Source organism: Heptranchias perlo, chromosome 25 (genome assembly GCF_035084215.1).
Source record: "Heptranchias perlo isolate sHepPer1 chromosome 25, sHepPer1.hap1, whole genome shotgun sequence".
Lineage (NCBI taxonomy): Eukaryota > Metazoa > Chordata > Chondrichthyes > Hexanchiformes > Hexanchidae > Heptranchias > Heptranchias perlo.
The window spans coordinates 7,922,528-7,937,134 of NC_090349.1; the positions used below are offsets into that span (position 1 = coordinate 7,922,528).

The 14,607-nt window shown below is 43.0% G+C and overlaps 1 protein-coding gene across 2 annotated transcripts in view; it reads left to right on the forward strand.

The window, feature by feature from the left end:
• The window catches only part of rab35b (RAB35, member RAS oncogene family b), a 40,205-nt gene that overhangs the window by 5,127 nt on the left and 20,471 nt on the right, over positions 1-14,607 (forward strand). For both annotated transcript variants that reach the window (XM_068005527.1, XM_068005526.1), the window contains exons 2-3: positions 7,079-7,129; positions 9,753-9,876. In XM_068005527.1, coding sequence (XP_067861628.1) covers positions 7,079-7,129; positions 9,753-9,876 — 175 coding nt within the window. The remainder of the gene's footprint in view (positions 1-7,078; positions 7,130-9,752; positions 9,877-14,607) is intronic.

Sequence of the window (14,607 nt, forward strand, 5' to 3'; positions counted from 1 at the left end):
AAAGTTAACTGGACCAGCCACATAAATACTGTGGCTAAAAGAGCAGGTCAGAGACTGGGCATTCTGCGGCAAGTGACTCACCCCCTGACTCCCCAATGACTTTCCACCATCTGCAAGATACGAGTCAGGAGTGTGATGGAATACTCTCCACTTGCTTGGATGAGTGCAGCTCCAACAACACTCAAGAAGCTCGACACCATCCAGGGCAAAGCAGCCCGCTTGATTGGCACCCCATCCACCACCATATTCCCTCCCTTCACCACCGGCGCACAGTGGCTGCAGTGTGGACCATCCACAGGATGCACTGCAGCAACTCGCCGAGGCTTCTTCGACAACACCTCCCAAACCCATGACCTCTACCACCTAGAAGGACAAGAGCAGCAAGCACATGGGAACAACACCACCTGCACGTTCCCCTTGAGGTCACACACCATCCCGACTTGGAAATATATCGCCATTCCTTCATCGTTGCTGGGTCAAAATCCTGGAACTCCCTCCTTACCAGCACTGGGAGAACCTTCACCACACTGACTGCAGCGGTTCAAGAAGGCGGCTCACCACCACCTTCTCAAGGGCAATTAGGTGTGGACAATAAATGCTGGCCTCGCCAGCGTCTCCCACGTCCCATGAACGAATTTCTTTTTTTTAAAAAGTGGAACCAGGCGACGGCAGTCCAACGCAGCTGAATAGCGGTGGAGAGGATAATGGTGTGATCAGCCGTGTCAATGGCTGCAGACAAGTCGAGAAGGATGAGGAGGGATAGTGCAGCACAGTCACAGAGGATGTCATTTCTGACTTTGATTAGGGCAATTTCAGTGATGTGGCAGTGTAACAGGCTGCTACAAACAATATCAGATCACTACAGTGCCAGACAAGTGTTTTCTCTCAGTACATTGGGGTCAGTGACAGAGTCTGATGTCCGATGACATGGAATCCTGGAAATCCTGTTTCTGATGAGTAGCTTGCTCGGAATCAGGTAAATCTGAAAGATCTCTGGAACCGAGGGCTATGTAAAACATACTGAACAATTGTTACCGCACAGCTTTATTCATTTTATGGAAAATGCTAACTGGCTTATCCTATGACTGACTGACTGTATTTGCTCGTTGTTGGTCTGGTAGTGTAGTGGATAGGTTACTGGACTAATAATGTAGAGAACATGAGTTCAAATCCCACCGTGGCAGATTGAGAATTTTTATTCAGTTTTTTTAAATCTGGAAATAAAAAGCTGGTATTATGTCGTAAAAACCCACCTGGTTCATTTATGTCCTTACCTGGTCTGGCCTGTATGTGACTCCAGTCCCACAACTGCCTTCTGTAAGCTACTCTGTATCAAACCGCTACTGAAGAAAGCCCACCACCATCATCTCGGGGCAGCTAGGGATGGCCAATAAATGCCATCCTTGCCAGCGATGTCCACATCCTGAGAATTTTTTTAAAAACTCCCTGTGCAAGTTTGGGAGGTTGCATAGTGTTGTCACTAGGATTTCAGTAAAGTGTAATGATGAGGGGGTGAAATTTTCTCGCTATGTCCATTTAAACTGCGAAAGAAAAACACCCAACAGCACAATTATAAATTGTCTTTCCAAATGTAAGTGGTCTCTGGGGCGAGCAATTTGAGCTGTATAACAGGACAAATTACTGGTGGTTACTGATCTGTCACTAATGGCGGGAACAGTTTGAGATGAGATGAGTGTCACAGTAAAAAATATATTGACTTGTGGGATTTATTTTTTCTGCAGTGTTTTGGTATCCGCACTGTTGCAATAAATTTGCTGAGGAGCACCAAATGACAAAGGGCTTAAAATATTGTTTTAACCTTAGCATAAAGAGCATGCTGAAGTTTCAAAGTTATGGAAGGAGATGATAGATCTAATCAGTTTAAATCTTGGTTGTGTCCATGGTTAGAGCTGGGGATAGGTAGCATTGCCAGTTATAAAGAGTTGACCGTAATCAAATTGACTGACTTAACCTTAGATGAGAGGGAGGCTGTGTGGCCATTTTAGTACAGAACAGTCAGGAGTGTGATGGAATACTCTCCACTTGCTTGGATGAGTGCAACTCCAACAACACTCAAGAAGCTCGACACCATCCAGGGCAAAGCAGCCTGCTTGATTGGCACCCCGTTCACTCCCTTCACCACCGGCTGCTGTGTGTACCATTCACAGGACGCGTTGCAGCAACTCGCCAAGGCTTCTTCGACAGCACCTCCCAAACCCGCGACCTCTACCACCTAGAAGGACAAGGGCAGCAGGCACATGGGAACAACACCACCTGCACGTTCCCCTCCAAGTCACACATCATCCAGACTTGGAAATATATTGCCGTTCCTTCATCGTTGCTGGGTCACAATCCTGGAACTCCCTACCTAACAGCACTGTGGGAGAACCTTCACCGCACGGACTGCAGGGGTTCAAGGCGGCAGCTCACCACCACCTTCTCAAGGGCAATTAGGGATGGGCAATAAATGCCGGCCTCGCCAGCGACGCCCACATCCCATGAACGAATTTTTTTTTTTAAAAAGTAGAAGAGGTGGTTAATCGTGAAATAACGATTAGGTGACAGGAAGCTTTGGTTTTAAAACCTGAAGATTGTAGTAGGAAAGAGTTTTGAGATTCAGGGAAGGAAAGAGTCAGGATAGGAGGAGGTGCAGTGAGCTCTGACTCCAGTCTGTGTGGAGACCTGTTATAGCAAGGGAGGGTGTCAGTAATTGGGGCCACCAAGGGTAACCTGGAATCATCCAAACAAATAAGGCTTGTTGCTATTTACTGCTGGTTTAAATTACTCAGAAATTGAAAAGAACTGATCATCTAAAGGAGGTAAATTCAGGTTGCTGGCTTCATGTTAAAGTGGGTTTAAGGAAGAGGGCATGCTTGTGTTTAGTTGCAAGACTGAGATGGTCAAAAATTTGGAGATTGGGAACATGTGATTGCCCCCTCATGAACTTTACTTACTCACTAAATAAATTCCTTTTTTAAAAAGAATCTGAAAGCTTTAAACAGAAACCCAGTATGTGTCCTGGTGGTGAATCGGCTATTTTCACAGTGGAATGTTGGAGCTAGGTTTACAGCCCCCCTTTTCCCCATGTGGTAAGTTCCTGATAATGACCAGGTTATCCAAGGAGAGAACCACCAGCTCGGGGCTCTGTTGCGAAGCGGTCATGCCCCTCCCAGTGGCCTGCTCGCAGGTTGCCTGCCAATCCATAGTGGGGGACGGTGTGAAGTGTGGGAGGTGAATATAGAAAGGTTTTAAAATACGTCAGTCACAGCTGCAGTTTGTGATGAGATGCAATGCAAAGGTTACTGGCGATAAGATGACTTAGTCATTTTAATTAGAGTGAGCAGCGAAGAGAGTGGCTGGCAGTGCTGGAGGGGGGGGGGGGGGGGAAAGAAGGAGAAAACTAGCAATCATAACATTCGCTCCAATCCCGCAACATGGGCAGGATTGAATGAGACAAAAATACAGAAGTGTTTGTAACCCTTTTTTATAATTAAAAAAAAGTATGTGCAACTATTGTGATGTTAGGGTATAATTACTCTCTTATTTCTTAAAGTCCAAATGAAGGGGTGATGCTGAGGGGTAGCACACCAACTCCCAGTGGGGTGGACTTGGGATTGATTACCTGGTCTTGGAAGCCAAATGACTGCTCCCATCTGGAGAGCAGGGAACTAGTAGGGACTGGTGCTTGGACAATACCTGCTCCCTTCTAGCGACTAGCTATAGGAGGCACTGGTGGTGGCTGAAAGTCCAACCTCTGAACCGCAGAGGAAGCGGACTAGTTGGATAAAGGTAGATTAGATTACAAAAAAGGAAGGAAACTTAATGAAAATGAAAAGTTTTTCAACATGCCCAAATTAATTTTTTCTTTTTTTCTCAACCCACTCCCTGCCCCCTGGTGCGGCCCCAAGGGTAGTGTAGTGGCTATGTTACTGGACTATTAATCCAGAGTTTGGGTTCGGACAGGACCACGTGGCTCCAGAACTCATTACAGTCTTGGTCCAAATGTGGGGAAATAAAAGCTGAATTTCTGAGGTGAGGTGAGAATGACTGCCCTTGATGTCAAGGCACCATTTGACTGAGTGTGGCACCAAGGAGCCCTAGTAAAGCTGAAGTTAATGAGGATCAGGGGGAAACTCCAGTGGTGGAGTCATACCTGGCACAAAAGAAGATGGTAGTGGTTGTTGGAGGCCAAGCACCTCAGCCCGAGAACATAGCTGCAGGAGTTCCTAGGCCCAACTATCTTCAGCTGCTTCATCAATGAACTTCCCTCCCTCATAAGGTCAGAAGTGGGGTTGTTCGCTGCTGATTGCACAGTGTTTAGCTGCATTTGCAATTCCTTAGATAAAGAAGCCGTCCATGGCCGCATGCAGCAAGACCTGGGCAACAAGTGACAAAATAACATTTGCATTACACAAGTGCCAGGCAATAACCACCTCTAATAAGATAAAGCTTATTCATGGCATTACCATCACAGAGTCCCCCATAATATTATAAACTTATCTACACTATTAAAACGCTTAAGTCTAAGTCCCCACAATCACAGCTGTCAGTCCAGACCTTTCCACATGTTGTCATCAGGGCTATGAGCACAGTCCATGGTTGAATAGCTCATGAAGTATCTTAATACATACGTACCATACAGTAAACAAGAAGTTCTATGAGAGTGCTAAGACAAGTTTAACATGCTGTTCCTCTGGAATACCTTGAGTATCCAGAAAGGAATTCAAGTTCTCCAAGTGCTTGAAATAGCCCCTCTGAGGGGTGTGGTCTGACAGAAATATGTTCTAAACACTGCTATGATGCATCCACCACCACCAAGAAATCCACCTGGTGTCTGGTCCATGTTTGCAGGTTGAGCCTCTTACCAGAAGAATAAACACAACTAGGAGAGGTTTTATCCAATCGAGAAATTGTTACCCAAAATCTTCATATAGAACTTCTTCAGTAATTGAATACTAAATTCCCCCTAAACAGTCCCCTGTTTCCAGGAGTCCTTGTCCTGGGACAATTTCTCTTTATCTTACCTCTGGGTATAAACTGCTGCAAACTGGATTACTGTGGTTTGAAGCCCTATGTAGATATCTTCTGATGCCAGGAAAGTATTAACCCCTTTCCAGTGCTGGCCAGCCAGAGAGCGAAGGGAAATAAATAATGAGCATTTGACTGGCTGCAAAATGGTGCATCAGTAGTGGCTGTATTTTGAATAAGTTCTTTCATGAAAGGGGATTTACTTGGCAGCTCAGTAACACAAAACTCTTAAAGGGACTGTGCTTCTGGATAATTTTTCCCTCACCCCAGGGTAGGATGATGGCAATTTTTCTGTTTCTTTAGTTGTTCAAACTCCAAAAATGAAGTGCACAATACTTGCCGTTGGCAGCCTAAGGTAACATGTACATTGTGAATGGAGAGGATTTTCTTGTGGCTTTTAACTTGATGGTTAACTGGAGCAATTGGAATAGGGAGGGACCAAGAGGAACAATCATAATTTTAAGATTTAATGGATATAAACTGGCATTTAATAGATTTCTGACCGCATCAGCTTGTAAAAAAATGTTGCTGGAAACAAATGTTCTGAATGGTTTCCGTCATTTCAGGTTTCATTATCTTGATTCTCGGCTATCACCTCTAACCCACCCATCTGATGCTGCCTATTGTGTCCCAACAATCTTGAAGTTATCAGCTTGTACAGTAACCAGCTGGTGTACATTAAACAGCGAGTCTGCTCAACGCCACTTTAAATGTGCTTAATGTTAAGCAGCCCGCCTGATTAGCTGATAACGTTCTCCAAAGCACAAGTGATGTGAGGCAGTAGCCTACATAGCAACAAGTGACTGCACTTCAAAATATTTCATTGATTGTGAACTGTCTGGGTGAGTCAAAGAAGCAGCATCGGGCAGCCCTGAGGGAGACGCAGTTGTGGGGGAGAATCTTAAGGGGGGCCCGCAGTCCCGGGGTTGGGGGTGGGGGTAGACCCGGATTGCTTTGCTGTAAGAGGTTTTCCTGTTGATGAACAACGGGGGGATGTGTGTACATTAGAATGACTTTGCTATGATAGGTTTGCATCGTAAGTGATTGTCTAATAAACCGTTTCTACTGTGTTCTACCATTGGCATGTAGAGTACTTATCTCATCTGAAGCGAGGCTTGCCCCTCTTCCTATATGGAGATGTTACATTGTTAACAAGATGATTGCCTGGCTTGTGAACAGCGCCTTATCACACCTGTCAGGGCATCCCAAAGGGCTTCACAAACAGTAAATTACTTTGAAATCTGGTCAGTCATTGTTGCTGTGGGATTATACCTGTCTTTCTCATGTCTCCTCTGCTGAGTGATAACCTTAACGAGCCATTTTTTCCCCCATGAGAAATCAAACCTGGTATACTTGGCCTACAAGATTTGATTGTGGAAGTGGGGGGCAACTGCTTATTTTGCTTTACTAAATTTGATTGTACTATTTTGTTCATGTGTTTACATGTGCAGCAGCAGTAAGGCATAGTTTTGTAGCTGGAGTAATTGGCTAGTAAATGGCTTGCTCTGCTTTTAATTTTTTTTAAAAAAAGCTTTCTACCTGTTTCAAGGCTCAAACCGGCCACTGCATGTTACTGTTGAGAATGAAAAACGGTCGTATTGTACTGTGTTTTTTCTTTTTTTTTAAAAGAAGTGTCCATTTTTCTTTTAATTTGGGTAGTTTGCAATGGATGGTCCCCATCAGTCAGCCTGGAGCTGATCGGCATTGTCTCTTGTCTGTGGCCAAATCCCTCTGCTTTTTCATAACACATGCTTGTCGCCATGGGCGTGGTGCAAACATTACGTTTCCCTTCACTAGATAATTGTGTATTTGTTTTTGATACATTTTGTACTTTAATACATGCATCTAGGTGTTCTCCGTTCTGATGTATTAGGCTTTTGCAATCTTGCTTCTGTCCTCCCCCTGGATTGTAATTGGATGAGGGGAAAAGAGTGAATTGGTGCTTAAAGAAAGGTTGGCATCACTGGTGGGAGGGGTTTTTCATTCAGTAAAATGTTCTGTTTGATTTGATCAAGTATGGTTCTCTTGACTCCCCTGCTCTGTGTTACAGGTGTGGGGAAAAGCAGTCTCCTGCTGCGATTTGCAGACAACACGTTTTCAGGTAAGCACACTTAGCCTCTCATGTTTATCTTCATGAAATTCTCTGACAATGCATTATTTCACTCCTGTGCATACAGAAATTTTCCCCTTACAACAATTGTATTTTACTGTTGTCTTTTCAAGTTACTTTTCTCTTCCCAATCCTTTGTTGCCCTCATTGATTTATTTTTCTGTTTTCTGCTTTTTTTTTCTTCCTTTTACTTTCCAAATCTCTGCTGCTGTGAACCCTCAGATAATTTACTAGTAATTTCTTGTATCAGTTTCCATTGAGTTCATTCCATGACATTGACTCTCAATGCTGGATCTTCCTCAAACCCTACCTTACTAAGCTGCTGCCCACTTCTCCTCTTGCAATGTGTCAGAACACTACTGGGAAATTAGGCTATCCCACTGACATGAAACTTGTATATTCTCTATATTGCGAGTAGGTAGAAGCAGATAATTGGGGGTAGGGGGGAATCGAGGCAGTAGATTGAGTGAGAATCCCATGCTTGGTGCCATTTTGTGGTGTTCAAGTCAACTGTCAATAGATTTGGGGGGAAAAAAAACTCGAATTCTGAACTCAAAATTACCACAAGTCCATACTAGCCTCACACTAAAGTGATTTGCAGTTCAGTTTTGTTCCTATCAATATCTGATATCTCTTACAAACCATGTGAAGCAAGGAAGTAAAAAAATTACATTTATCAAACGCTTTTCATGACCTCAGGACGTTTCAAAGCTATTGAAGTACTTTTGAAGTATAGTTACTGCTGTTATATAGGGAAACTGCGCAGCCAGTTTATGCACATAAAGGTCCCACAAACAGTAATGAGATAAACGACCAGATAATCTGTTTTTGCTGATGTTGGTTGAGGGATAAATGTTGGTCAGGATACTGGAAGAACTTTGCTTTTTTTGAATAGTATCATGGGATCTTTTACATCTGCCTGAGAGGGCAGATGGGACCTCTATTTAATGTCTCGTGCGAAAGTGCATCAAATCTCATCCATGCTTGAGGAGCCATGTGGGTCAGGTTCTCTGCGAGTTTGAGAGTGTCACTGGATGACCATCATTGTTATGCATATGGGTCTTCTCAGAAAGAAGGAAAGAACGAACGAACTTGCATTTATAAAGTGCCATTTATGACCTCCGGACGTCCCAATGCACGATGTAGGCAATAAAGTACTTTTAAAGTGTAGTTACTATTGTGACATGGGAATAGAAAATGACAATGAGGACAGTGCTACTAGTCACAGTACTTTTTATTTTAAAAAAAGGCAACAGAGACACCCAGCTACTTGTTTGGTTTGGACTGGGGTGCTGAAGGATGAGGTCACAGTTTGAGACCTTTAATGGTCCTGCTACATTCAAGTTTCTGGTACTGTATGAGTACAGTTTATAAATGCTAGTTGATCAGTCTTTCATAGTGTTTGCTCCTCTGGCCCTTTTGGAGTCTTCAAGAGACACTGCTTGACCTTGTTCAGATGGTTATGGAGAATGTCGTAATTGAATGACATTCTGTCATGTTGCAAGTGCTTTAAGTTAATAGTCCCAATTACTGGCCCAGTAGAATTAATGCACTCTGATACCAGCACATGCTCACTGCGCTGTACTCCCACACACAGGAAGCTGCTTGCGCACACTTTTACAAACCACCTCCAACGCACATCAGTGTGTATAATATACAGGCAGCGCTGTTTTAGGTTTTGTTAGCCCTTTGAATTCTGTCACTAGTGATTGTGCCTTTTGTCCTGTACCTATTTTACTCCCTCCTCTTCCCCTTTGCCCCACAATAAGGCAAACACCATTCTCCAGAGAACATAGAGGTAACCTGCTTCTATGACAATACTGCAGTGTGTGCAAGAGTGAGTTGGTGACTTGTCAGTCCTATTATACTCTTTCCTTTTGGTACTCTACTGTACCTGTTTAATGTTTGTGCGGATATTTGTAGAGTACAGTAATTTTCATTTTTGCTCAATTTGAGTGTCAATGCAGGAACACTTTTTTTCAGAAATGACGTGTCATCTTATCTGGTGGTGCTTGATTGTTATAGCCTGATCCAGATGTCAACTAAAACTGCCTCTTTGTCTCAATCCTCTGCTGCACCATGGTCACATTTCCACTACTTACACCAGCCATCCACTTCTGTAGCCTCTGAGTGAGAGGAACATGTCTCGCTTGCTGCTGGGAGGAGCTCCATCTTGGGCAGGAAATGTCATTGAGATGAACAGTGCACCTCTCCCATACATGTATGGATGTGTGATGTCCAGTGTAAAAATTGTCTAGTTGTTTTAGTGCAGCCACAATGGGGCATTGCCTTGACCCAGTCATCAGAAGGCCAACTTCAGTTATTTATGAATGATTTAAACCTCATTGTGCTATGTATGGCGAATGGAATGACTGTATGTAAACATAACGTTTGATGAAAAAGCCTGCTGCATTCTTTTGATATGCTGTTTATGCTAGACTGTAAAAGGCCTAATTCCTCACCTCAGCTTTAGGTATTGACCATTAGGATGTATTGTAGCCCAGGGCTAGTTTGCATTCTGTATCGAGTGCTTGCTCGTTTGCAGCACTGTAGGTGAGAACTTCTTTTCTCGCGTTGAATTTTTAGCAATTACACTCTCTCTTTATGTCCACAGGCAGCTACATTACTACGATAGGGGTAGATTTTAAGATAAGAACTGTGGAAATCAATGGAGAGAAAGTAAAGTTGCAGATCTGGGATACAGCTGGACAAGAACGATTTCGAACAATCACCTCCACGTGAGTCCAATTCCCATATCATGGTCTAATGCTGTTACGCTCGTGTGAGCATTTTATTTTGATGGCCATTTAATGGGGCAGTCCACTGCTTGCTTGCTGATTAGATGCTGAGGCTCAGGCCAAAGTACGGGCATGGGAGCTACTTAGTGCCATTGTCCTTCTGAGATAGGCCTGGCTTTCTGTGTAGAGAATCAAGGAAATCCATAAGGCAAAACAATTATTTGTGTCTTAGCAGTGTATTAATTGGGTGTGCCCATTTCCACATGGAAGCTTGTAAAATGGTTGATTAGAGTGTATACTTAAGTGATTCTGGCAAGGAAAAGAGTGCTCATGGTATCTGGAGCGTGTGACTGAATGTAAAAAAAAAACAGATGCTGTTGTGAATCGAATCTTTATTCATTCTTTGAAGAGGTGACTTTCTTGACAGTCGGACAGCAATGAGCTATTCTCCCAAAAAGTGCAGAGCAATTTGCTTTCCTAAGTCACGGAAAGGCTCCCTCGTCTTGTCTGCAAGAAGAGAGGAGGTTTTTGATCCATATTGGACTTCAGTCTTGGACCTCTTCATGCTACCAACACAACCTTCAAGTGTGTCAGTCGTATTTGAAGCTCAGCGTGGAGTGCCTGATCTACCAATCTAGAGTTCTCCTAGTCAAAGTGTTAAGAAAATGCTTTCCTTTTAATTGACATGTCTTCTGCTTGTGATTGGAGCAGCGTTAGTGGGAGTCCAGAGACACCAATGATGACCGTATGGCAGGTCAGGAGTGTATTAGGAAAGCTTTGATTCCCAATCACAAATGTCCACTTGTTCCTGATTCCATAGCCAGATAGCAATGTGAATAACTTTGTAGCACTGATTCTGCAAGCTTGGTTTAAAAAATGCAAAAGCAATGCAGAAATCACAGGCCTCTGGTAATCGAGCTTCACTGATGTGCCCCTTGCTTTCTGGAACAGAGAGATTTGGTAAAACAACTTTGTGAGGCTCATAGCCAAATCTTTCGTGGTTGCTGGCTTTGTTTCTAGCACATGCTGCTGAGAAGTCAGGTGGCATATCAATTCTGAAAGAATTACAAATTGTTGAATGGTACATTTTCGATGGTGATTTGCGAATGAAACAAAATCTTAAAATGAGATCGCTATGAAAGCTGTTTCCTATATTTGGTCAAAGGTGTTCAGTTAGTTTTAGAAGATTATGGAGATTGAAGAAGTCATTGCATTTGCAGCTTCCAATTTTTGGTTTTGCAGCATGGAAGTCGTCAAAAACGATATGACTTTTGGCCTATACCTGGCCCTTTTTGGTTGTCTTAATTGCATTTCTCACCATTTAAGCTCTATCCCTGGAAATATGTCTAATTGTGTTTTGATCCCATTGCCTTGCTGCTTGCGTGGCTTTGCTTCTAGAGGTGTGTATGCCACTTCTTCAGTGTACTATGGTCATTTCTGTTGGTACTTCCAAAGTGTGAATGGGGTATCAGTATATAGTACCCACTGCAGTTCACTTGTCCACAGTGTCTGCATAGGAACAGGAGTGGGCCGTTCAGCCCCTCAAGCCTGTTATGCCATTCAATTAGATCATGGCTGATCTGAATCTTAACTCCATCTACCCGCCTTGGTTCCGTAACCCTTAATACCCTTGCCTAACAAAAATCTTATCAATCTCCATTTTTAAAATTTCAATTGACCTAGCTTCAACAGTTTTTTTTGGGGGTGGGGGGAGAAAGAGAGAGAATTCCAGAGTTCCACTACTCTTTGTGTGAAGACGTGCTTCCTGACATCACCCGAGTGGCCCAGCTCTAAGGTTGAGCCCCTTGTTCTGAACTCTCCCATCTTAAATTTTAATGCATATTTGTTTTTATATTGTTAAGATAAAAGAAATAAAGGTTTATGTAAACTTTCAATAGATCAAAGTGATGGTTTCTGTACCTTTTTTATTATATGCAGCTCTACAAAGTGGGCAGAAGTAGGTTGAGTGTATCGTTCTCTATGTATTTTTGTACTTTGGTCTCTGTGCAGTCTGTATTAAGGGCTATTTGCTGATCTCTCACTGATCCTCTGTTCAATTTGCTGCATACGCTATTATGAATCATTATTGTATTAGATTATCACAAGTTACCTTTTGGTTTAGCAGTGGCTGGTTTCAGTTGTATAATGTAATGGGCGGTAGTTCACTGTTCATTGGAATAAACACATCCCACCTGATCTCGAAAAGGCTCGATTCAGTCATGATCTATTGTGGCTTAGCTTCTTTTGTGACATCACTTCCTATGGCAGCCTAGCTTAGGACCACAGACAGGAAATCAACTAGAATGAAAGCTGTTCGAACCAGCCAGCTAGAATTGCTGCCAGAACTGTTTAACAGTCTTGTTTCACTCACTCTTAGCGATTACCTTTTTGTCTGCCCCTCTAACCAAGTTCTTAATCCTCCTCCTTATCTGCAAAAGTGCCCTTTAACAGGGGCACTCTGAGTTTGGGATAAGGAGTGGAGTAAATTGGCTTTATGTAGTGATCTAGTAATCTTTGTAGCCAAACAGTTCTAAACTAAGATTAGGCCAGATCTGTAAAGGTTATCAGGTTGTTCAATGGTCACTAATCAATCCTGATCTCTTTACTGGATGATGAGGGAAAACTGACAGCTGTTCATTTAGGGTGCTCAGAACTATTGTGCTCTTTTTGATCTATTAATGACCTGGACTTGGGTATATAGGGCATTATTTCAAAGTTTGCAGATGACATAAAACTCAAATGTGTAAACAGTGAGGAGGATAGTGACAGACTTCATAGACTGGTGAAATGGGCAGATGAAATTTAATGCAGAGAAGTGTGAAATGATTTGTTTTGGTAGGAAGAATGAGGAGAGGCAATATAAACTAAATGGTACAATTTTAAAGGAGGTGCAGGAACTGAGACCTGGGGGTGTATGTACACAAATCTTTGAAGGTGGCAGGACAAGTTGAGAAGGCTGTTAAAAAGGGCATACGGGATCCTTGGCTTCATAAATAGAGGCATAAGAGTATAAAAACAAGGAAGTTATGCAAAATCTTTATAAAACACTAGTTAGGCCGCAGCTGGAGTGTTCTGGAGCTAATTCTGGGCACAGCACTTTAGGAAGGATGTCAAGGCCTTAGGGTGCAAAGGAGATTTACTCGAATGGTACCAGAGATGAGGGACTTCAGTTATGTGGAGAGACTGGAGAAACTAGGGTAGTTCTCCTCCTTCTGAGCAGAGAAGGTTAAGGGGAGATTTGATAGATGTGTTCAAAATCATGAAAGTTTTGAAAGAGTAAATAAGGTGAAACTGTTTCCAGTGACAGAAGGGTCGGTAACCAGAGGACACAGATTTAAGGCGACTGGCAAAAGAACCAGAGGCAACATAGGGGGAAAAAAATTTACGCAGCCAGTTATGATCTGGAATTCACTGGCTGAAAGGGCGAAGGAAGCAGATTCAATAATAACTTTCAAAAGGGAATTGGATTAAATACTAGAGGTGGGGGGGTGGGATTTGCAGGCCTATGGGGAAAGAGCAGGGGTGTAGGACTAATTGGATAGCTCTTTCAAAGAGCAGGCACGATGGGCCGAACGGCCTGCTATCGTGCTGTATCATTCTACGATTCTGTGATTATCATTTCTGAAGACTTTGTGCAATTGCAGTTTGAGGTTAGGACTTTCTGTCCTGTTTGGTCAATGCTATGGAAATCGAGTGTAGCTTTTGTGACTTAAATCCAATGTTCTCCTGGTTGGAGAGTCCGGAAGCAAAAGTTAACTCACTTCTGGTACCAGATCATGGAGAGTACCATTGGGTTAAATGGAATATTGTTTATGCAGTGACCTTGTTGCTTTCAATATTTCAATGGAAAGTGAAGGAGTTACCCTCAAGTCAACAAGATTCATGAAAGAAGATTGGGAAAAATAGCATCTGGAACTTACAGTTGACTATAATCCTGATCTGTAAAATAGACTGCCTGATGGCTGTATTTTGCTGAAAGTATATTTGTCTCCAGGACACTCTTCCTGTCATCTCTTGGAGGAAAACTCCTCTGCTCTTCGAAATAGTGTCATGGGATCTTTTACGTCCCCCTGAGAGGGCAGACGGGGTGTCTGTTTAGTATCTCATCCCGAAAGACGGCACCTCCGACAGTGCAGCACTCCCTCAGTACTGCACTGGAGTGTCAGCTGAGATCATGAGCTCAAGTCTCTGGAGTGGGACTTGAACCTACAACTTCCTGACCCAGAGTGATACCCACTGACCCAAGACTGACACATAGGGAGAATAAGAGCAGATGGATGATAACGGGGAAAAAGTGCAAGTAAAGTGTGTACATTTTTTAAAGTGGTTTTGTTGAGGTGTTCGGCAGTTTAGGGTTAATCTCTGTAATGCTAATCCTGATATTTGAGTCGTTTTATTACTGTAATGTATATTTCAGTATGAGAGCGGAAAACATACGAGAATAGTTGGCACTAGGAGACAGGTGTTTTTATAACCTGCTAACAGTTTGAGTGTTAATGAATAGAAAGCATCTGCATCAAAATATCCCTTGTTGATAAGGAGACTTGTTGATTGGCCCCCTGCCCTATCAAAGGCAGCATGTGAAAGTGGACAACCTGTAGAAAATGGCCATGTTTCTGTACAAGCTCACAATGCACACGGGCGATCGTGGATCAGAGAGACTGATTTGTATCAATGTGCATTGAAAATAGCTGGCCTTTGACAGGACATGTGTTAATCTTGCAGTGATGT